The sequence below is a fragment of the Xiphophorus maculatus genome, chromosome 18 (assembly GCF_002775205.1).
Source record: "Xiphophorus maculatus strain JP 163 A chromosome 18, X_maculatus-5.0-male, whole genome shotgun sequence".
Taxonomy (NCBI): Eukaryota; Metazoa; Chordata; class Actinopteri; order Cyprinodontiformes; family Poeciliidae; genus Xiphophorus; species Xiphophorus maculatus.
The window spans coordinates 5,994,998-6,019,210 of record NC_036460.1 but is presented as its reverse complement, the minus strand read 5'-3'; the positions used below and the strand labels follow the sequence as shown (position 1 = coordinate 6,019,210).

The 24,213-nt window shown below is 36.0% G+C and overlaps 1 protein-coding gene across 3 annotated transcripts in view; it reads left to right on the top strand.

The window, feature by feature from the left end:
- The window catches only part of nectin1 (nectin cell adhesion molecule 1), a 232,907-nt gene that overhangs the window by 197,676 nt on the left and 11,018 nt on the right, over positions 1-24,213 (top strand). Inside the window, exon 10 of one of the 3 annotated variants that reach the window (XM_023351838.1) lies at positions 12,032-12,219. The exons of the other annotated variants lie outside the window; for them this stretch is intronic. Within the exon in view, the coding sequence (XP_023207606.1) occupies positions 12,032-12,175 (144 nt within the window). The 3' untranslated portion in view covers positions 12,176-12,219. The remainder of the gene's footprint in view (positions 1-12,031; positions 12,220-24,213) is intronic. 3 annotated transcript variants of the gene reach the window in all.

Sequence of the window (24,213 nt, the reverse complement as noted above, 5' to 3'; positions counted from 1 at the left end):
GCTGGGTGTTAAAAGCAAACGCTGGCCGGTGAATCCGCGGGGGGGTTCGTCTAAGCTTCTTACCTCATCATCTCCATCAGCTTCTCTCATCTTTGGCGTAAATGTGGCAACATCATCTCTTTCTCTCTCTGCATCATCTTTTGTTCTGACCTCGCTGCTCTGAACCTCCTGCCTCACCTCTCCTTCACACCATGTAATCCCCTGTAATTACCTGTGGGTTTTGCCTTGCTAGCATGTGCAGATACGTTGCAGGATGGCGGCCTATAGGCAATCACCTCCGTTATTAATTGTTTGGCTTCATGTGTGCTTCTGCAGACTTGAGTGACTCTTCCTCAGCGGCCCAGATGAAGAACATTTTCTTGCTTTGCTTCTACAAAATACATGTGTCTGTTTACGCCTGTGTGTGCCTGCTGAGAGCTTTTTTGTGTACGCTTTCTGGAGCAAACATATGGTAGTTAACACAAGCCTCTTTCTTTGAATTATAATTACTGATTCTGGCTGTAGAGATGTCATAATGCTAACAAACATCTGTTGTTGCAGTGGATGGGATTGTATGAATTGCTTGTACATAAACTGAAGGTAATTAGACCCAGATGTCGTATGTATTTTCAGATGTTGTAAAACTGCATTTTGACATGAAATTGTCCCCACAGTTTCTACCTCTTAAACTTTTCCACATTTTTTCATGTTACAACCGCACGATTTAATATATTCTGGGGGAATTTTATGAGATAGATCAATAAAAAGCTGCACGTAACTGTGGGGTGGAAGGAAAACCAAACATATTTTCTAAACTTTATAACAAAAAGAAAGTCAAAATGTTGCGTAAAAGTTGCCTCAATGTTTTCCTGTTGCCTTTCAACTGGTGCAACCAGCTGCTTTTATGACTCACCTAATTAGAAAACAGACTCCATGTCGAGAAACAGTTTAAATCAGGGGCGTCAAACAAATTTTTGTTTTTGGCCAAATCAAGTTGTGCCAGAATGTATTGATAAAACCTGTTCAAAAACTGTTCTTAAAATTAAATAATATTATTGAAAATCTTTTCATTTCCTCCAGGATTTTGTGTTTCTTTTTGTGGGTTTTTTTGCAATAAAAATCAAAGTGTTTGTGGTACTAATTTGAAAATATTTGCGATATTTGCACTTATTTATGACAGTAAATGCGACTTTTTATTACTCGCTGTGTAGATCATGGACTATAATCTGACATCAATTAAGGCTGAGGCCGCTGTTTAGTGCAAGTAAGAAAGTTTTTCACAATTTTTGAGAAAAATCGGCAATAAACTCCCAATTATTAGCGCAAAAAGGTTTGGGGATTTGATGATTTTCCACAATAATTCTCAAGAAACTGGAGGGACTGATTGATATAACTTGGCAGATAAAACAGATAAAAACTGCATTGATTTGATTGAAAACATAATATTTAAGCATACTTAATGTTTAGTCTACAATCTAGAGGGCCCATAAAAAGCTACAGTGAGCCGGATTTGGCCCACGGGTCTTGAGTTTGACACTCCTGGTCTAGAACATCGATATGTATATCACTAACACAGCCTGTTAGCTGCTATAGCTAGCCACGTGACCATTGCTATTACTATGCATGAATCATGTGTTGAGAATAAATAATTCTGTGTTTTCCTTCTATCTCTGTTAGCTAGCTGCTAAGCTAAAGCTAAGCTAAACCATGTTAGGACCATGTGGCATGTTAGGAAATGCAAATGAGAGCTGGGGTAAAGGATGACACGCCTTCTTTGGGGAGTAGCTCAGAGAGAGGGTAACAAAGGGAATGGGAACCTCTTCTGGGATGCCATTTTAACTTGCTGCCTCTTAAAGGTGGCATGTGAAATGGACCAGCTGTATTTTGGTATTAAATGAAATTCATGAATTCATCTCACTGACTCTTCTGTAACCTCATACATCAAGAACCCAGCATGGAGAACAGATAATTCTCCACACCTGTTTACATTTACTCTGATGTGCATTAAACGGTCACAAATTGTCACTTCTTTGTGTTGGCTTTTAACAAAAAAAATCCCAACAAAATGCATTAAAGTTTGTGGTTTTTATCATGACAAAATGGTAAAAAGTTCAAGGGATGGGAAAAAATTTGCAAGAAATAAAGGCAGGACTTTAAGTTGCAGGCAAAACTCTAGAATCTCCCTTTTTGAATGTCTTATTGTATGCCACAGCTTGAAATAGGAATGCACCAATTGCCTGTCATTAAGAAATCATCAGTTTGTAAAACTATAGAATGCTGATGCTGAAAACAAACCACCTTACATACTAATGAAATCCACTCAACTGCAGGAGCAAAACGGCTAAAATTGTTTTTGTGGATGTGAATTCAGAAATCATTCCTGTGTTGGTTCCCCTAAATCATTCATGCAGCGTCGGATACTTCCCCCCCTTTCCGGTTGGGAAGCCTTTTTGCTCCAACACTAAATGAGTTTTAAAGTCGCATAATGATTTAAAAAAAGAAACGTGAAAGCAAAATCAATAATTTACAAGAGATCTAAGCTCTCAACTGCGTTCCGTTTCATGCCTCCAGTTTTTGTTTTGTTTTTTCAAATCTGATTATATTCTGTACGAATTCTTAATTTTTTATCTTTTCATAACACATCTGTAAAAATAACCCCGGCTCTGGTAAATGAATTTAAAACTGAAGCTGGAAAAAAGTAGGCATAAACACATAGCTTTGGATAAAAGTTGCTTTATGTTTTTGAGATGAATATTCAATTTAATTAATTTATCAAAGTATCTGTTTACAGTACAAGTCAGTTTACTGCACCAGAGAGATATAAAAACAGATTTCAAGTTAGAGTAGTTGCATAATACTTGCACTAGGCAATGAGTTTTTGTTTGTATTTATGGAATATCAGTTTCGAAAAATGAAAAAATGCAAATAAGCAATAAATCAATAAATCTCTTTTTTTCTCTCTCTCTCTCTTTTTCCACCAAAAACTGGGTGACAAAAGTCTCCAGTCTGGTGCTTTGGTCTCAACTAGCCCTTATTTTGAAGGACTGTTTTGTTTATAGAGACTTTATTATTCATTTCAATTGTTATTTCTGTTGTTTATTTATTTTTGATATTTAAAATGTCTTCCAGTTCCAGTGTTAAATGTTCATTAGAATTTAAAGTTAATTGATCTTGGAGAATGTGTTTGTGCATTATCATTATTATTATTATTATTATTATTATTATTATTATTATTATTATTATTATTATTATTTTTTTTTTTATTTTTATTATTATTATTATTATTATTATTATTATTATTATTATTATTATTATCTCATTGGCACTATATGACTTGAAATGGTCTCAAAACAATATTATCATTTATTGCAATAACTTCTGTCGACAATTTACCGTCCAGTAAAATTTGTTATTGTGGCAGGCCTAGTCAAAACCCAATGGCCTTGTCGAGATTAATCTTTTTCTTATCACTTTCTGCGATTTTTCTTTGTCCACTGTTTGGTGCTTTGTTGGAAAGTCAAAATGGGAAAGTTTCTCTTTACTGGGCTGCAGTTAGCATCAGTAACTGTAAGGGTTTCATTTGGGTTCAGGATCAGCAGGCGCCTTCCTGGCCAGTCTCTCGGGGTGTTTTCACTCAAGTTACTACATTTGTTACATTTTCAGCTGCTGCAGTTCGCTTTCAAACTGCTCTGTGTCAAACAAACCAAACCCTTTAAAACAAAAAACTGTTCCCCTCCTCGCCTGTGGGGGCGCTGCATGATTAACCACTCAAGGAAACAGCACGAAAACCTCTGAAGAAGAGGCAACTTCCCTCTTCACAAAATGTGAACAAAAATGGCGTGGCATCGAATGTTAGCGGTTGCAGGATTTCTGACTGCGTTGTTTTAGTTGTATTTACCCAGAATGCCGTAGTCTTCCTGCCTTTGGCGTTCACATATGAATTCAAACCGACCAGATTTTACGTCAACCAGACCAAGACCTACTTAGATTTGTAGGCAGACCAGAGTTTGTTTTATTGGTCTGCATGAGAACCAAGAAACAAATGAACTGGAGTTTTATTAAAGCGAACTGAACAGACCTGCTGTGAATTACACCCTTAGATCTTTTAGTTCAGGGCAAGTAAAAATCTTTTGAATCTCCTACTTTCTGTTCACCAAACCTTTAGGATATCTTAAGAAATTTAAGATGACTGTCTTTCTGCTGCTACCTGAACATTCCCTGCCTCTGCAGCCCAACAACCCTGCAACTTTCACAGTTATAGCAGCCTTTAAGGCGTTTTGACTTTTGAATTTCTGAAGACTTTTAGATTTCTAAGTAGTTTTTGAACTTTTTAGGTCTAATCTTCATAAATGTTTGATCAGCTGCAGAATAGCCTGTTTGAGTTTAGATTCAGTTTTCATTTTCTTCTGTACTCCTTTCTTTTAAGAGCCTTTCTCTACCAGAATTTTATTTTATCTTTTTTACTTCTTTTTTGATGCATGTTTTTAGGTCAAAAGGTTAAGGTTTAGAAATATCCGTTGCTGGACATCAGCTTAAATCTTCCTGTTTGGTGTAGTTGTAGTCAATGTGAGAAATCGTCACGTTGTAGTGCTTGAATGTGGAGTGGTCATATTTTGTGCATTTCTCTTTTGAATAAAAGAAATAGAAAACATAAAGTAAATAACACTGGAAGTTGAGCAGCAACTCCGTTTGTGAAACTTTAAAATTTAACATGCAACGCTTCCCCTGGAGGAAAATCAGTAATCCCAGTGAGTGGATGGAGGTGTTTGTGAAAAACACAGTGGATGCTAATAGAATAAAGACTTTCCAGGCACAGCTTGCTCATTCTGCTGCTGCTGTATTGACAAACTTAGGAGCAGCTTCTTCCCTCCGGCTGTGAGAATGAACTCATCCTCCACTCTCCACCGTAAAAAAAAATATATATATAGTTTTATTCTTGGACTTGATTATTTATTCATTCATGTATAAACAGTTGTGGGTGTAATTTTTACTGAGCTGCATAATGACTCTTAAACTGAGACTTTAATCTCGAACCTTAAACCATTTATTTATTTTAATTATCCTGCAGCTTTGCCTCTCAGGTTTACAAGTTCATTTAAGTTTCGCAATTAAAGGTAATGTTGTTTTATCTGTTTGTGTTGTTTTTGAAATACATTATTTATAAATTATTTAACCTGATTGCTTGTGTTTCAGCAAAATGTATTTCCTTTCATCAAGCTTTTGAACATCAGCTTAGAAAATGAAAAAATGCATTCTGCACTGACCAAGCTTTCTGCATCTACAACATGCATATATTTCACTTTCCTCCCGGTGATGCTTTATAAATATGACTCAACCTTCTCAAAGAAAGCACAAGAATAAATCAGGTATTTCTTTTTATTTCTTGAGCAAGTGGGTTTTGATTTTCTACGTACAGTACTCATCTTCATTTTCAGCGCTCAAAGGGAGCAGGTGTTTGGTTTAGGTAATCCGTAGGAACCCGAGGGTAGATTTTCTTCCGATTAATTCCTTATCACCTATAACATTCCACTCAAAGTGTAGTTTAGGGCTGCACTTAAGATGAATGGGATATCAGTGAAGTTCTTAAAACGCTATTTGTGAGGGACACGCATTGACTGCTGAGCTTCAAGTGTTACTAATGATGATTTTCTCTCCGGGGGGAAAACAGTGTCTGAGAGTTTTGAAGGCGATGTGGCTGTAATTTTCCCCCTGATTGCACTCTGGTCGTGACAAATATTCCATATATTTAAAAACCTGGTGCGTGCCGAGTGTTGGCGCAGAGGAAATATGCAAGAGTGAGATTGGAAAGTAGATTTAAATTATTAAGATAACATTCTGCAATAGCTTCGTTCATTTCCATGTAATTTGTTCTCAGACAAAAATAAAAACCTGTCTGTGCAAATGGGAATACAACAGGTACCATAATAGTGGAGTTCCTCTCCTCAGTCCTATTTGCAGAATATTTTGCATATACCCTGGACTGCTTCTGTCTTTTGAAATGAACATTCTTCTACCCTCTGAGTTTTTGTTCATTACTAAACAGGGTCTTTATTTTTTAAATAGAAAAAACATACAATCCTAAAACTGTTTTCCATTTTTAACCAGTTAAAATATCCGCTTTTGTGTTAAGAGTAACTGAAGATTTGTTATCTGTGTTATCTGCTGTACAACTTTGCATAGATATCCATTCATTTTTAATTTTTTTTACGTGATGCTCGGATGGTTTCGGCTAACATCCAGTTAATTTTCCTGAGAATATTCAAGTGAGTTTAGTATTCCAACTATTATCAGTCCTTCCATGATTTTATGTATGATTTTGTGAGTTTTTGCAATCAAATTCACTGGTTTTGTGGTGCCGTTTTGGAAAAATGTGCAAGGAATTTTATAATATTCTTTCATAAAAATCGAAAAAAATATGGGAAAAATCCACGTAGACAGACTGGAAACAAACATTTGTATTCTTTTAGGAGCTTATGTAGCTAGATTTTTGCTAGATTTAGTAAGGCTGAGGCAGTAGTGGAATAAAAGTAAGAAATACTGCCACCTGCATGTGGGAGTTGGAAGTCACTTAAACCCAATGTTTCTTTTTTTTCTTTGCAAAATTTGCAATAAACTCACAATTATGTATTCTTCAGAATAAAATCAGGGATTAATTAAGACGATTGTGTAAGAACTAAATGGACGACGTGTTTTATAAAAATAAAATGTAATAAAAAATATATTTTACTGTCCAACTGTCCAATTCAGGTAAATTTATGATAAATAAAAATTCTGCATATTTACACATCCAGTGTAGAGTTGCCACTAAGAGCTTATACTAATTCATCAGTTAATCTGATTAATTAGTTCAATCATAAAGTGACAAACACAATTTATTTTTTATTGTCATTTTGTAACCTCAATTTAAAAACAACAAATGAAACAACTCTCTTGTTTAAACAAAGATGGATGCATTTCAACTATGAAATAAGTCTATATTCAAAATAAAAACAATGTTTCCTATTAACCTTTAAGATAAAATGTGAATTCTGATCCATAACACTTTTACTTAAACAACAGTATTATCACCGTATGACGCTGACGACCCACAACCTGAAATATGAAGGGGATTCCCACTGAAAAAAAAGAAAACATGATCCAACTTAAAAAACATAAATAGTTCATTTGTTCCAAGTAATCAAATTAAGTTTATACGAGTAAATATATTAGGTTTATTAAGTTGTCATGTTAAAAAAATTGAAAATATATTAAGTTGGACAAACTTAATTCAAGTACATGTAACTAACTCAAAGTTTTTCAGTCAGAGATAAACAATAATTACATACTGTCAGCTATGCTGCTATTTACACAATAAGCCTCAGAATATAAAGCTGTTAAATCTAAATACAGAGTGCTGTCATAGAGGATGGGTCCAATTATCACAACAGAGTCTGGACCTCATGAAAAGCTTCTGGTGTCTATCCTAACATTTTGGTGAAAAAGGCCTTTGCACCCAGCAACAGTGTTACTAGGTAACTGGAATGTAACTTATGATAACCTGTTTTTCCTTCGATGGTCATTAATGTAGCAGCGATGGCGTTACGCCTTGTGTCACCCTGAGGGGTGGATAACTTAATAAAGTGGGAGTTTCCTATAGAACAAAAATAAATCATGTGAGGAAGATACTTTGTAAAGCTGTAGCAGCAGCACATGATCCCCGCCTCGTTTTAGAGAATTTGAAAAGGCTGTCAACATTTAAAAACCTTTATGCTCCATAAAAGACTGAATGTTCAAAATAAAACCGTTCTGCGTTCCAGTTGGTGTTGCTAAAGGTCCTTGTTGCTCTTCTGTAGAGATCCAGAGTCATTGTTGTCCTCTCAGTCATTGTTACTGTAATTTACTGTAAAAGAACTAAGTTTCACTGAAAACGTTAAGCTGACAGCAGAACTCTCCTTTTGCAGCCAACAGGCGTCTGCAGACTCAAGTAAACATGCATCTGTTGGTGCTTTTCAAACATCTGCTCATGCATAATTTATGTTTATAATTTATAACTAAAGTGTGCATTATTTTTTTGGGTGTAACTGTAATTATGTTTGGATCAATGACTTCACAAAATTCTTTAAATTAAATCAGGCCTACCTCTACTCAAATGTGAACAAGTTACTAAAGTAAATCTGTTAAATCATGAGATATTGTTGGCAATATAGGTGACTCAAAGACTGTCGAGCATCTCCTAAATGAGAAATTAAAGCAAGTATGCAGTAAAAATAATTTAAAAAATTACCCTATGAAGAAGAAGAATTACTTTATTCATCCCAGCAGGGAAATTATTTCGCAGTTACAGCAAGAATTTTTTATACACAGATTAACACACACAGCTGCGTCTGCAGGCAGCCAGCTGAGCCGGCACCATTTTTGAAGGAGGACATGCGGCAAAGGTCGTCGGGACCGGGAGTCGAACCCGCGACGTCCGCGGGTCTAAGGCCTCCAAATGTGGGGCGTGCTAACCCCCTGCGCCACCACAGCACGCCCCTGCATACTTTTCTGGTTTTTAAATTATGTAAAACACACATTAACCCCCCAAATTTTACATCTTTTTAAATAAAAACTCTCTAAATCCTAGTTAGAAACAATCATACATTCATAAACTGCTACAGTAAAGTTTTATAAAGGTAAGAGTGAGTCCATATATCTGCAGGTTTGCTTGGTTAGTTTAGGGGCCCCTACACTACTCACAAAATGTTCAGAATATTTGACTTTTTGGTCAAATTTATGGAAAATGTAGCAAAAAAAAAATCATGCTACAATGATGTTATCTTACGCACAATGTCAAACAAAAGCCAACATCAGCGGTGGGTATGCCACAGCAAAAAGGTAAATATCATTTAACGTTTAGCATCAATTACAGCTTGACATCAATGTCTCAGAAAACTGGAAAACAGCCGAAACACTGAGTTCCCCTAAATCAAGGCAAAATTAATGTAACAATGTAACATTAATTGTTACATTAAAAAAGAGTAATCTCTGAATTTTGCAATAATTTGCACAAAATCTTAATTTTATTACATACGCAGCAGAAAGTATTGCAAAATGCGTTATAATAATTATGGAACATTTTGTCCAATGACATAATCAAAACATCCAAGCAAATTTATAATCAAATATCTTGAGCAGTTTTCCAGGTGCAAGGATTCAAAGGCAAGTTGTGAATTATGCATGAAGTTTGGTTCACACAGAACCTGAGACCGCACACGAGCCGATAAAGAAAAGAAAGAGTTGTGGAAAAAGTTGGACATGTAAATTCAAAAGTTTACAGAAAGTCACACTGGTAAAGGTCATAGTGCATTTTAGTTCCATCTTGAATATTCACCCTGAAGCCAAACATCCCCAACTTTTTGTGAGTAGTGTATATTGTCAGTATAAATACCTGTTGTCTTCTCCCCGTGCTGCCGATGGTAAAAGTCTCTCACACACTGCAAGCTACACACACTGCAATCTTAAGCCATCGTGCCAAGCTAAGGTGTGTTTAGGTCTCACCTAAAACAGGTTTGGAGTGGAGGATAAGTCAAAACACACACACACAACCCCCACTATGTTTGTGCATTTGCTACTGTTCAAAAGGCCTGAGGCACATAAACCGTATGGGTAGTTTTATACATTATGAATTAATAGTTTGGGGTTCAAAAATATGTCTTGCATTAGAACTTATCCTCTCACAAAGTCTGTCACATGCTGGGAGGAAATGTTCTTTGGCTGAGCAGGAGTGAACGCCAGTTTCCAACATGCAGCACACACACACACACACACACACACACGCACGCCCCCCAACGCACACACACACACACAAGTGTGAGGAGGGCAGGAGAGAAACTTTCCTGAATCTCACCTGAAGAACATTATGTCCACAGTTTGGTTCCAAGAATGCATAATAATATATCATTTTGCAGCATTATGCTTAATATGTATTTGTGTATTACGCACATACACTGCTGCATTCTTCCTACCATGTATCGATTTAGATCTGATGTCTCTTTTGGCACATTTTATTGTTTTAATTTTTGATAGTTTCTCTCAGTTTGTTATATCCAGCTCTGGAAAAAACTAAGAGGCCTCTGCACTGAACCGTGTTGAAAACCTCCTGGTTTTTCCACCAAATATTAATTTCTGAACTTTTCCTGAGTTAAAACATTAGTACTGTTGTTTTAAAATGAATATGAACTTGTTCTCTTTGCATAATTTGAGGTCTGAAAGCACTGCATCTTTTTTTATCATTTTCTGCAGATAAATCCAAAGTTTTTGCTTAGAATTTTGGAGACATGTTGTCAGCAGTTCATATAATAAAAGAACGATGTTCATTTTACCTATAGAGAGTAAAATCTGAGAAACTGGTCGTTTTAAGTGTCTCTTAATTTTTTCCAGAGCTCTATATGTGGAGGCATGTTTAACCCCTGTTGGCAACTGAGACAGAACTTTAGCCAAGATATTTACTGCTGTTTTAAAACATTTGTTTTATTCTAAATTATTCCACTGTAGCTCCAGCTGTATGTTTAAGGTTGTAGTTTCTACAACATGAAATTTGTGTTGTGATTTTTGCTTATACAGACAAAAAAAAATATCCAGGATTAATAATGATAGAAAGTTTAAGTTTTATCTTCTTCACTTTCACCTGATTAATGTTTTGTTAAAGGTGGATCTCAGAAAAAAGGCAACGTAGAGACAGTAGCGGTGAACTGATTGCAGTTTTTTGGCCGATCCTAGATTACCGATATTTAAAAAGCCTGACTGACTCTGGCTGATACCTTTTTTTTGTCTGAAAGTTTGCCAAGTATAGCAAGAGAGTCATTAAGTGGGCAACAGTGGGGTGACTCTTGTTAACTGCAAATGTGATCTGGTGGGCCGGTTTGTCAGTCAAACCTCTGACTGACAGACAAAAGAGGTCAGGGGTTAATTTTTAGGCCTTTGCTGAGGTAGATAAGATCAGTGGATAAGATTGGCTTCATATATTAGTATCAGCTGATCACCAATCTCCCAAAGTTAAGGAAATCTGCACTGATAAATTGGTGCACCCCTAAAACACACCAGTAAACTTTTATCTCAAAAAACGCACATTTATCTCGATTCCCAACATTTGTGTTTTTACATGCTATTTAATTTTACACAGTTACTCCAATGAAGAAACGCTCCGTCCTTTAGAATTGGCATCATTTCACTTGTAAGCATCTTTTCTGTAAACCAGTGATCTGAGTAACTGTTTTATTGTTATATACTGACCAGATGTTCATCAACTCACTCTGTTAATCAATCATCCAGCTTGTTTTTAGCAATCAGTGATTACACACTGCTTGAAGTGTCTACATGCATGCTGATATTGCAGAATATCAAAGGAAGCAGCCTGTCCATTAAGTTGCCTCTGGGCATGTCTCCATGTTTTGCACAGCAGCCTCGGTTACAAGCACGGTCTCTTGGATTCTGTAGCGATCGGGACGCATAAATTACAATCCTTGTGGTTTGAAAGATTGTGCGGACATGCATTCACCATAATTCAATCATTCAAGCTGCATGCACCCAGTGTCTGTTTCATTTGTTTAGTTCCAGGGTTTATTTTTTTTCTTTTATGTTGTTTACATGGCCATCTACTTTAAACACTGCATACATTCTGAGAAATGCACATTAGGGTGCAGACGCAGCTCTATGTGTTTATGAAAACACTTTAATTGGACGTCTCTTTTCTATTTTCTTTGTAGGAAAACATAGAGCATAAATCCAACATTGTCATTGTACACAAAGAGCCTATTCCATCTCTAACCCTTTTATTTATCACTCCATTTTGATTTGTGTGTTATGTTTTCTCTGTGATGTCTCCATCTTCTTCTTGGCTTGTCACTTTTGATAATTTTCAGACACCTTTTCTCGTATATGTTCCACGCCGGCACATTTCGAAATTCCCCACTCCCACCTTCAGTCAACATTGCTCTCCTGTCAGTCTCTCTCTGTCAGGGTGTCTGTCTCTCTCACTCTGTCGTTTTTTTGGCTGCCTCACTCCTCACACACCTTTCACCTCTCTTGTCTCCAGAACTCTGGCCACAAGGACTGTGATGTCCAGTATGCGGAGCTGGATACTGCAGCTTTGGCCTCGTCTCCCAGCCCACGAAGCTCTGCTCACACTGGCCCTGGGGACCTTGTCGAGTATGCAACCATCCAGCCTAGCTCACACTAGCGCATGCCATTTTAGGCCTTTCCCCCTCAGACTTTGGCCTCCAGGTACACAGACTGACGCACTCCAACCCTCCATTCATGTCCTCTTTCACTTGCATTGACTCCCCTTTATGTGATCCACAAGGTTCCCTTTTCTGCTTTCCTCTTTGGTCTTGGTCGCCTTTTGATTTCCCCTCTTGCTGCTGTGCAGAAAGTTTGATTGAAGTCGATATATATATATTTTTCAGGCTGTTATAAAACGTAAAGGAACAACTGTAGAAAGGCGTGAATCATATGTGCGAACGACAGTGTGGAGCTTAAATGGCAAAGCATAACAAGCACTTCAATCATATAAATCACATGTGTCAAACCCGAGACTTGTGGGCCAAATCCGGCCCGCCATAGCTTTTTCTGTGGCCCTCTAGAATCTAGACTACACACTAAGTGTGCTTAAATATTATGTTATCAATCAAATCAATGCACTTTGTATCTGTTTACTGCCAAATTATATCAATCAGTCCCTCCAGATCCTTGACAATTATTGTGGAAATTCATGAAAAATCAACAAATACCTGCACTTTTTTGTGCTAATCATTGGGAGTTTATGATTAGCACAAAAATCTAATCATGAAGATTAGATTTTTTCTCAAAAACTTTCTTACTTGTACTAAACAGTTCATTATCCTACTGAAAAAGTTTTAGGTTTTTTGAAGCCTCTATCAGCTTTTCTTCCAGTATTACAAGATATTTAGCTCCCTCCATCTTCCTTTCCTATCAGCATTTCTTTGTCAGCCAAAAAGAAACCATCATAAGGCAAACATGTCGTTTCACCAGTGGGGATTCTGTGTTAAAAGTGAAGGGGAGTATTTCTGCCACAGGAAGTGTTTTTCAATGAGAACCTAAATGTTTGATTTCAGTCGCGTCTGACCTGATCACCTTTTTCCACGTCCACTGTGTCTCCTCCATGGCTTATTACAATACTTAAGCAACTAAGGCTTTCTTTTCGCCACTCTTTCATAAAGATCATACATACGTTCCAATTCCTTTCCACAATTATTACCAACTTTGTGTTGGTTGGATCATAAAACCCAATAAATGGAACAGAAAAGTCTTGTAACATCCCAACGTCAGACTACTTTAGCTTACATGAACAACTCCTCTCATCCTGCGTGCTGAGAAATGTGTTTTTCTCCTTCTTCTCCCCTCTGGCATTAACTGAAATGATTGTGATTGTGTCGTCTGTACTGCAGGTGCACACATAGCGAGGCTAACAGGCAGGATTAGGTTTATTATAAGCTTGGCTGCAGATCCAAAGCTGTGGGTGATGCAGCAGTTCTATATGAAGTATCGCGTTGAACTGAGGGGACCATGTGGGTTTTTTTATAACAATTTGGCTCAACATGATCTCTGAAGATCATTGATAATGAAATCTCTGCATCCTAATCTGCTCTGCTCTGCTTAATTAACGGTTTCCATGTGTTTTATTGACGCTAGATTTTCCGCTAATCCATGCAGTTTTCTCACACCTTGAACAGCTTGAAGGTTTCTCTCCATTTATGCAGAAAACAAGGAGGAGTTTAAATAAAGCATGAAAATAAATCAATCAATCATGTTTATTTGTATAGCATATTTCACACTGCAAAAACACAAAATCATACCAAGTATTTTTGGTCTAGTTTCTAGTGCAAATATCTAAGTACACTTGAAATATGACCAACTAATTTAAAAGTAACTTTTATAAAAGTTTTAAGTAAACAATTCCTTCATATTGATGAAAAAATATATTGGCAGATATAACATGGGTAAAAGGTCTTGTTATAAGTGAAATATTCTGCCAATGCAACAAGGACTTTTATCAATATTAAGGAATTATTTATCTAAAGAAGTCAGTATGTCTTGCTGAAAGGTTGCTTTTAAGTTAGCTTGTCATATTTCAAGTTTACTAAGATCTATGCACTAGAAACTAGGCCAAAAATACTTGGTAAGATTTTGTGTTTTTGCAGTGAACTAAACATGAAAATACATCATAAACACATCATATAGTCAGCATTAGTGGAAACATTACATTTTGTCAAGTGTGATTGTTGTAATAATCCTTGTGACTCAAATATGTTGATTAATGTTTCATTTATTATGGTTCAAAAGCAACTCCAAACCGGTTTAGTTTATATTTAAAGGAACTCAGTGTTTCGGCTGATTTGCAGTTTTATGCGAGTTTGTTCCAGATTTGTAGTGCGTAGAAGATGCTTCTCCCCGTTTGGTTCCGATTCTGGGGATGCAGAGCAGACCAGAACCAGAAGACCTGAGAGGTTCTGGAAGGTTGATACAACACCAGCAGGTCTTAATGTTTTGTGGTGCTAAACTATTCAGAGATTTATAAACTAACAACAGTATTTTAAAGTCTACTCTCTGAGCAACAGGGAGCCAGTGTAGGGACTTTAGAACTGGGTGATGTGCTCTAACTTCCTGGTTTTAGTCAGAACACCAGCAGCAGCTTAGGCAGACCTGTTAAGACGCAGTTGCAGTAATCGATGCGACTAAAGATAAACAAATGTTTGAGTTTCTAAAGATCTCGCTCAGACATTATTCCTCTTATCCTGGCAATGTTCTTCAGGTGACAGAAGGCCGACTTTGTAACTGTCTATATGTGGCTCGGAAGGTTCAAGTCAAAGTCCATCACTACACCCAGATTTCTAGAGCAAAAAAGTCTTAATACACTTGAAATGAGACAAAACACTGTTCAGCAAGATTGAGGAGGTTATTTTAAGTCAATAATTCCTTAAAATTAATGAGAAAGTTCTAGTTTGATTGGTTATAAGTGGAAAAAACTGCCAATAGAACAAGTATTTTTTGCCTAAAGATTAAGGAAATATTTGCTTATAATATGTTTTGTCTCATTTCAAGTGTACTAAAATATGTATGCTGTTAACTAAATCATAAAAAAAAATTGTTTTTGCAGTGTTTGGCTAGTCGCTGCACTAACAAACATATTTTGTACTGAAGATACTTTATGTCAAACAGTGTTTATTATTAATATTTCAAACGTGTTCCTCAAGTGATTGGACCTCTTGTAAACCCTGATTAGTAATGGAGCAAAACATGCCCTCATGTACGAGATTATGCTCTGATATGTCAGCTGAACCCCACAGGAGAGAGCGGAGCATGAACCTGCTCCTCAGCATCACTTCAGATCTTTATAAACATGCAGCAGAAGTGGGAAGTAAAGCAGTGCAAAGGATCCTGTTGCTAGACCCGTTTTCCTGATTTCTATGGCAACCAGTCAAGCGTTTGGAGCAGAGGTGTTTTCCATTTGTAGATATAAAAAAAATACACAGGCTTTAAAATATAACTAGATAGACTTATTTTGTACAAACAAACTAGCTGCTGTTGCACAAATCAATACAGAATCACAGAAACTTGGTTTATTCATAAAGCAAATCATTCTGGTTGCACAGCGAAATAAATCGAGAAACGTATATCAAGAAATTAATTAAGGAGAAGTAAAATACTTTGAGATTTAATTTTTTAATATATTCCTAATAAAAAAAAAATCATACTGAACATAACAGGATTACATCAGGATGACAAAAGAAAAAAAAATCTTCATGGTTTTTTTAAAAACTATGTTTATCTGTTAATTGTTCCAGATAGTGCGTCCAGCCACTTTGCCTATAAAGTGAGAGTTACTGTTGAGATCATTGGCAGGTTTTTATACAAAAAACAAACCATATTAAAACTAAAAACTCATCAGGTATTCACTTGCTGACAGAATTGGACCGCGTCAGAAAACACATTTTGAGACGCCTAAAATTGTCAACCATGATGACCCGTTGCACCATCCTCTCACTTATTTTTATATTTGTTGCATAGATGTGTGAAAAGTCTTAAAATAAATCAAACTTATTTTAGAAGCATAATCACATTGACATATATAATGTAAAAAAAAAAACATTATCCAGTTTTGTCCATCTTTTCAGGAGCGAAAAGAGCATTTCACATCAATTTCACATTAATTGTATTTATTATTTTTTTTTTTTTTTGTATTCATAGATTTTTGTTTTTTATCAGAATTATGACTGACAAACATGCAGTCAATAATTTTAAACCCTTTTGCCAATTGGGCAGAACGTTTTTTCTCTTTCATTTGACTGGGTTGGAGTATTTAATGATGTAGGGGTCTTTGACTATTCCTCAGATTTTACAGACCTGGAAACACTTTTTTGCTCTTTTCTCTTTAGCTCAGGTTTTCTGTTGGATTCAGGTCTGATAACTGTGACGGACTGAGCTTCTGAAGTTGTTTCCCCAAGTTGTTTTTGTCGGTTTATTCATGACTTCTACTTGTTCCAGTCATTTTATTTTGCCTTTGAATGTAACACACCTGGTTGGGGCTCATAGACGGCGGTATTTATAGAAGCTTGAAACAGCTAGCTTAGAAACCGACCCATACCTCTTCCCTCCTGACGTGTTGATCAAATTACCGACTTTGCCTGAATTCACACCACATTATTTAGATCACTGTCATAAACGGGGTTTTCCCTTAAACCAGAGCGGCCTTAAAAACGTACAAAAACTGAGATGCTAACCAATTTTTTATTTTTTATTTTTCCATATTAGGCTACATGACGGTGCAGCATTGTCTCCATGGTTACTAATAATTAGATGCGTACCTTCTCGATAATGCAATATTTAATATCTTTCTAATCAAAATTACTTATAAAATAGGTGAACTTTAGTCTTCTTGTAGAAAGTGTTTGCTGCACTGAAGGCTGCCAGTCATGATGATTGATGGCTGCTATCCATCGCTCCTCTAAAAGTTACACAATAAAATGACGAGTTTGGTTTTCTATCCTTGTCTGTTCGTGCAGCTGACCATGCAGCGCCCTATGACCAGTTTTACTGAAAAACCAACGTAATAAAAGCGATTAGGCGACCACATGTGCGTTTTTTTACAGGCTTCGGTTGTTTCGACATCTGTCATGGCGGAGCAAAACGAGTTTTGAAGCGAGTGACGTCACATGCAGAGGGTCAATAAGCCAAGTTGAGCAGGTATTTTTCTGACATCTGAAGATCAACTAAAATCTCTTACTTGGATGGTATGTTCTTTTCTCTTTCCCATTTTGAAGAAAGACTTGGAGAAATTGCTCTCAGAGTAATTTCATATTTTACCCTGTGGAAACAGGAAGCTATGGATTACTGGTACTGATAGATCCTCTTTGGGTGCCGACAGATGTGCCACAGGGGATTTTGTTAACTCCTAATGTGAGACTTTTTCTGCTGAGATTTCACCGCTGCAATAAAAAAAGCCAAAACTCTGCAGGTTTTCTGCGGGATTTCGGTGTGTGTTTTGAAATGGTCGTGGAAGTGTAATTTGGTGTCTGGTGAAGCATTTCTGTATCGATTTGTCCATATATTTTTTGCTGTTACCTTGTAAAAAATACTGAGGGGCAACAGATTTTCATTTTCCAGGTGAAATCCACCAGATTTTTGTTTTTAAAGAATTCCATTTTAAAGTGGAATTTCAAAGAATTTACCAAAATATGCTGTCGAACAAAGTTAGGACCTTGGAGAGAAAAAGCAGGCCCAAAGCATGACGGGTCCTCCATCCTTGCAGTTTGAAATCAGATACTTACCTGCATCTAATTCTCCTCTACAAAAAGAGAATGACAATTGCAAAAAATAAATAAAAATACAGCGTTGTTCTCCCTGCAGACGGTATTTGGTTGCCAGGAGACACTTTGTTTTCTGCTTACAGAAATGATTTGCCATGTTATGACTGGATGATTCACTGATTCAAGCTTCCTCTCTGCTCTGTCAATAATGAAACGCCAAAACAAGAGTGAGTTCATTTAAAAATTATTCGACATGAAGAATGAAGAATAAAAATAGAATCGTCTCTCTGAGCTGCTTTTAAATAATAAAAGGCACAACGTCGAGAAAACTCACATCAGTCAGCAGGTTTACATGGAGCAGATTTATTTATTTATTTACAACCTGCAACTTCAAACTAAACCTTTTCCAAGATAGATTAGGGGTAATTATGAACAATCAAGCCTCCTATAAAATCATCTGCATCCGTTTTTGTATTATTAATCACTTCAACCACTTGGTGACATTGTCTGCTGGAGGACCAGCTCTATTTTTATGCCACAGATGTTGCAGACAACGCTGCATTCATTATTGCTACATTATTGGGTAAACCATTGGAATACACAACGTGGAAAACATGAAACCACATCAATTTTTGTTTTTTACATCAAAAATCCTTCCAACTGCAAACAGAACCTGTAAAATAAACCGGATGACGTAGCGAGGGATAGAAAATAAACTTTTCACAGCAAAGTCAGCAGCTGCAGGTGGATGATTGTTGAAGTAAAAGACTAATTAAAATCTGTGTGTGAGATGACACCCCAGCTGCAGTTTGTAGCAGTTTTATAAATTAGCAGAAAAAGCAGCATCCTCGAAATCTAATGGAGGCATTATGATTATAGACAGACTGAAAGGAGCGTCGCTGTTGCACGGAGGCGCTGAGAGATGCATGTATGAACATGTTTAAGTTGCAGGGACACCATGTTGTGCCAAAGACGCAGATTTGCGCCTCCGCATAGATCCTACATGCCAGTGGAATTTCGCTGGAGGGTTTGAACACACTTTTTCCAAAAACAACTTTTGATAATTGCGGTGAAGAGTTCTTTATTATATCTCAGTTTGAAATCTCCGATATGTCATTTTACGTGAAGAGAGATAGCATGTGATTTACATTATTTTCCTAATCAGCAAATATTATTCTGGCCCCCAAGCTCAATAAGACAGAAATGTTTCATCACAGAGAAATTGGTTCCTGTTTAAATATTCAGTGCTGATTTCTAGTGACCTTTCCCTGGAAGGAAGCAAGTAAACATCATGACAAAATTTACTGGAAGACAAATATGGCTGCTGATACCAACACTTGTCACTTTTCCAGCTAAGGCAGTTCATAATCTTTTCTACATGGTAAAGTTTTCATAATGCTGGAGGTGTTATATCGGTTTTTTTTTTGTTTTTGTGTTTTCAAGGTTTGTCTTTCCAACTTTGTGTTTACTGCATGGAAGAAAAAATCCCAGAAACAAATAGTTTTTCCTTTCACTTTTCAGTTTGGCAAAAAGGTTTGATATTAGATATTAGGTATTTGATATTATGGCTTTGTTTAATTAAAAACAAAGCAATTATATACAACAGAGGACAATATATACAAATCAATAAAAAGAAAGGTAGCAGAAAGAAGAAAAAAATCTTATATCTGCCACTTTTATCCCCAAAATACAATCAAACAATAAAATTGATTGAGATTTACAAAAAAATTTAAAAAAATAAAATGTATGTTTAGTTATTATTTAACTCAAAAAACAATTTATATGGCAGTACCAGTAGATAAGTTGAAAATGTATTTATTTTTTTCTAACGTCAGATTCTTCGCTACTGTGCTGCTTCAATCATGGAAGAAAACGTTTTGGGTTTTTTCAGAGAGTTGCTTAATAAAATTAGTTTTGATTTTGAGCGATTGTAAAATTCATCCATCTGAGGAGATGAGACACTATACTTGGTTCGTGGGAATAAGATAAGCAAAGATTTTTTTCAGTATTTTGGAGAAAACTAAATCACACTAGCATAAAGAAAAGTGTGCTAGTTTGGTTTAGTGTTATACACATGTTGATCACCAGGGAAGATTTGCAGTTTGCAGCCCAATAATAACATTACTTAATCTAAACCAATGCAAATGATAGTTGAAATTCAATATTAAACTACCGGGTTGATATTTCAGCTGCCAACTATCTGACCACTAGGGCACAATTAAAAATATGAAACAAATAAATAAATACAATAAACTTTAAGATTATAACAAAAGTAAAGTATCTCGTCCTGACAGAATTGAACACTTTAAATTCCACACCCTTGATCGTGACATACATGCTCTATTCAAACCAAAAGTGTTGTGTTTTTTTTTTGTGCTAATATTTACGACAAAATAAAAAACAGCATCTCAAAACTTTGAGAATTCACATGCATTGTGAAGAATTTATTATTGATGAGTGTTAGAGTACGGTAGTTCTTATTGGGGTTTGCTTTTCAACAATAAGGTGCTCTCAATGCCATAATTACATCAAAAATGCTCCGTTTATGCATTTTCACAAATTAAGGTTTCTTTAATTCCAGTCTGTGTTTTTAACAAATCCCTGCTGAGCAGTGCAGAAGCATCCAATCATTGCATTTGTTTTAGATTTTGAAAAGGAGATGAACAAATCTCTCTCAACTCACAAACTCAACCCATGAAAAAACAGTGCAATGGCCCTTTAGTGTCGCTCAAATTGGAAACCAAAAATAGCATTGCTGGTGGCAACAGATAATCAATCATAGTAATCCAGCAGTGCTTACAGGTCATTCATGGTTTGTTGGTTTTTGTTTCATTTATTTACTCCATAATTAAAATGCTGCCACCCAATTTCAAAGTAAAGGAGTCTTCTTCCGTGCTTCTTGTACCAGAATATAAGTGGACTGTCAACCCCACAGGTTTTCAAAATAAGAGTCTGAAACAAAGATTTATTAGAAACAATAGTATTTTTGTTGTTGTTTTCGATTAAAGATTGATGTAGAAGCCTTCATCATTTGTGCAAATGTCAAAGCATAAGATTAAAATTCTGTGAGAATTAAAAACAGCTGATTTTTGTTCTCCTTACTAGAAGAAGAAACATTTAAAAAATTACACTGGAAGTAGAAGAAAATCCCCAAAGTTAGCATCCTTAGCAAGCTGCTGCTATCTTCAGTTTATGTTCTGCCTATTTGTATTCTGAATTAGATGCAGGTAAGTATCTCATTTCAAACCACAATTTGAATTTTTGTATAAAACTTCCCCACTCATCTGTATACTAGGAACCAAAATTTACATATAATATAAACAAGGAGGTTGTTGAGTTAACTTTTAGTTGTAATCAGTGAAATAAAATCAGCAAAGTCTTAATCATGTATTTCCTTTGCATCCTTTCATGATGAAAGTGTTATTACATTATCAGATATAAAAACTTATTTGAGCCTTATTTCCCCCAAGGTTAGGTTATCTGCTTAATGTACTGCTACTTAAAATGGCTTCAAGGTGAGCCAGATTTCATTTAGATCAACCCTCACTGCTAAATGTATGCATTTGAGTTGGTTCTTCTTTTATCGGTGTTGCATTTGTGCAAAATTGAACAGAAATGCAAAAGCCTTTTACCTCCAATCTGACTGGAAGGTAAATATAATGTACTTTAATTATAGCTTTAATTTGTGGGCTAAAAATGTAACTCGTTGCCTTTTAGGTATAGAAAAACTTGGGAGTTTGTTAGAAGTTTTTCTGAGGGCCAGAGGAAGTGCGCTTCTATCGTTGTTTGGATCAGTGGTTTTCATATTTTAGCTGACTTGTTTTGTTGTGCTTTCACAGCAGCCGACTGGCCGAAAGCGACGTCTTTAGGAAAATTACGACACAGACCAGCAGGAAGTCAACCTTTGGCTAACTCTGCAGCTGCAGTGAAATATAAAAATGTCTTCAGACGCTCCTGTTAAAGCAGAGATGTAAAACTCATTTTCGCTTTGGGCCAAATCAAAACAAAAAGGGCCCGTCATGCCAGAATGTGTTGAAGAAAAACCATTAACAAACTGTTAAAATATTAACAAATACCTGTCTCTGCATTTTAGAAATATTTCTTAAAATTAAAATTCTTTTCACATTGTTCGGTCCCTTCAGGATTTTCCGATTGATTTTGTGATTTTTTTTTTCCTTTTACAATTAAAATCATTAATTTTGTGGACTTCTAAATAGTTTCAAGGAATTTTGCAATATCTGCAATTTATATGACATTATTTTTGACTTTTTGGCAAACTAAAAACTTGACACCAAATAAGGATGAGGCAGCGGTGTCGTAAAAGTACGAAATACTGCCACCTACAGGTGGGAGTGGTGGTCAATTAAACCCAACATTTTTGCCCATTTTTGCTGAAAATCTGCACTAATTTTACCGTTATGCATTAGCGGGAAAAAATGTGGGAATCTTTCTTGACGTGAGTTTTCACAAACTCACTGATTGATGAAATTTAGCGTACGGAGTCCAGAGGGCCACACAAAAAGCTACGGCGGGCCAGATTTGGCCCCCAGGCCATGAGTTTGACACATGTGTATTAAAGGAATTGAGCAATAATAGATACGGTTACTTTCCTCTATAACTTGGTCTTCTGGGTCATTTGACAAGTTTGTGTTTATTAGCAGCATTTAGAAACATTCTGCTGTTTCCTTCCAGATAGTTTTATTTTTATTAATTTTTTCTCCTCTAAAGCCCAAACAGACAATAATTGCGCTTATTCCTGGTATAGGAATAGCATCTGACAGGATCCCGAAAAGGCTTGTCACACAAAATGTTTTTTACGTGACTCGTCTGTTTTATTTTACTGTGGAATAATTAGGAGGTCGTTATTGGAAATGACTGAAGTCGCTGTCATTTTCTCTTCGTGTTTTCTGTGGAGCTGTGAAAGCAGAATATCTGCGCTGCCTCAGAACGCGCCTCATGTCTGCTTCACTTGTTTCACAAATTCAACAGAAAAACGCAGATTATGCATTTTCAAATTCTCTTTAAGTCAGAAAAACGTTTTTCATCCAATGTTTTTCAGTTTGAGGTATTGAGATTTTATACTTTAAAAGCGAAACACATTTGTTTTATAAGTAGGGAAGCAGGAGAGGAATTTGTTGGCTTTTAAAGTACTTTAACTGAAAAGACATTAAAAGTTGCAATTAACATCAGACCACTTTCCATCCTGATCTTTTACCAAATGCTGTTTTATGTCCTTGAATGCAGCTTTAAAACGGTGTAATAAAGTTTAACTTAAACCATTATTTTAAGAGAGAATATAGTTTTGTAGCATTGAGAGCAAATTAAATGAGTTATCTGTGAATATTTCAATACAGAGAATTTTACAGACAAGGTTTCCCTGCGTTAGAGGTTCAGTCCGTTCAGTTTTTTGCTTTCTATTTTCAGAAAATATCTATCAGGAGTCCCGTTAAACACTTTTCATGTCTAAAATAATCCCACTTAAAAGCAGGAGTCTAACCTTGTACTGATTTACTTACTAAGTTCAAATAAATCTTTGAGCTTTTGCCTCAAAGATCTACTATGCATTTTATTTCCTCATCAAAAGATTTTATGCATGTTGAAAAAAGGCCAATAACCTAAATTAGCAAAATTTCTGGGCTCGCTGCTCGAAGTTTGATGTAGTGAAATGTACATCTGCCTGGGATCCACCTGAGTCCATCCTGCATACAAGCTGCTGACTCACCCAATCCAAAAGCAGTGCAAGTATATTTCACAATAAATATTACCTAGATATATGATAATACAGCAAAATATTTTTGGTTAATCACCACCAGTATTTTAAAAGTCTTAAGAAGTCTTAACAAAAGCAACGACATTGATTATGTTTATTTGACAAACTCCAACTGTAGAGGTGATTTTTAACTAATTTTTTACCAAAACAAAGTAGAAAAAGCTGGCGTACATATCTGCAAAAACAATCAATAACAAACACTAATCATAAACTCTAGTTCTGCTTACACTAAAGCGCTAAACCAACATGGTATTTAGCAGAAGTTAAATGCTAAAGAGCTAAATTCAACCATGTTGATAACCGCCGTGTGTAATATCGCCCTCCACAGGGTCACGTTTGTTATTGCACACCTATTTTCACGGCACTGTTACGAACTCTTAAGCAAGGAAAGCAGGTATTGGCTGTTCTAAATGTCGCCAGATGATGTCACTGCCTAATTTGCATATTTGATCACATGGCACATTAACGCAGATGTGCAAACTGGAATTATGAAAATAAATTAGCTTAATGGCAACTTAAATTATGAAAAACCTCATATTTTTTGATAAAATGTTTTTGAGTTAGCATGAGGTGGTTTTTCAGCTGTATCAGAGTTATTGTTTTTTACAAAAAAGCAATGGAAACTTTTTTTTCCCCATCATATGAGTACGTGTTGCTACTGGTGGAAAAGACAAAGAAGGC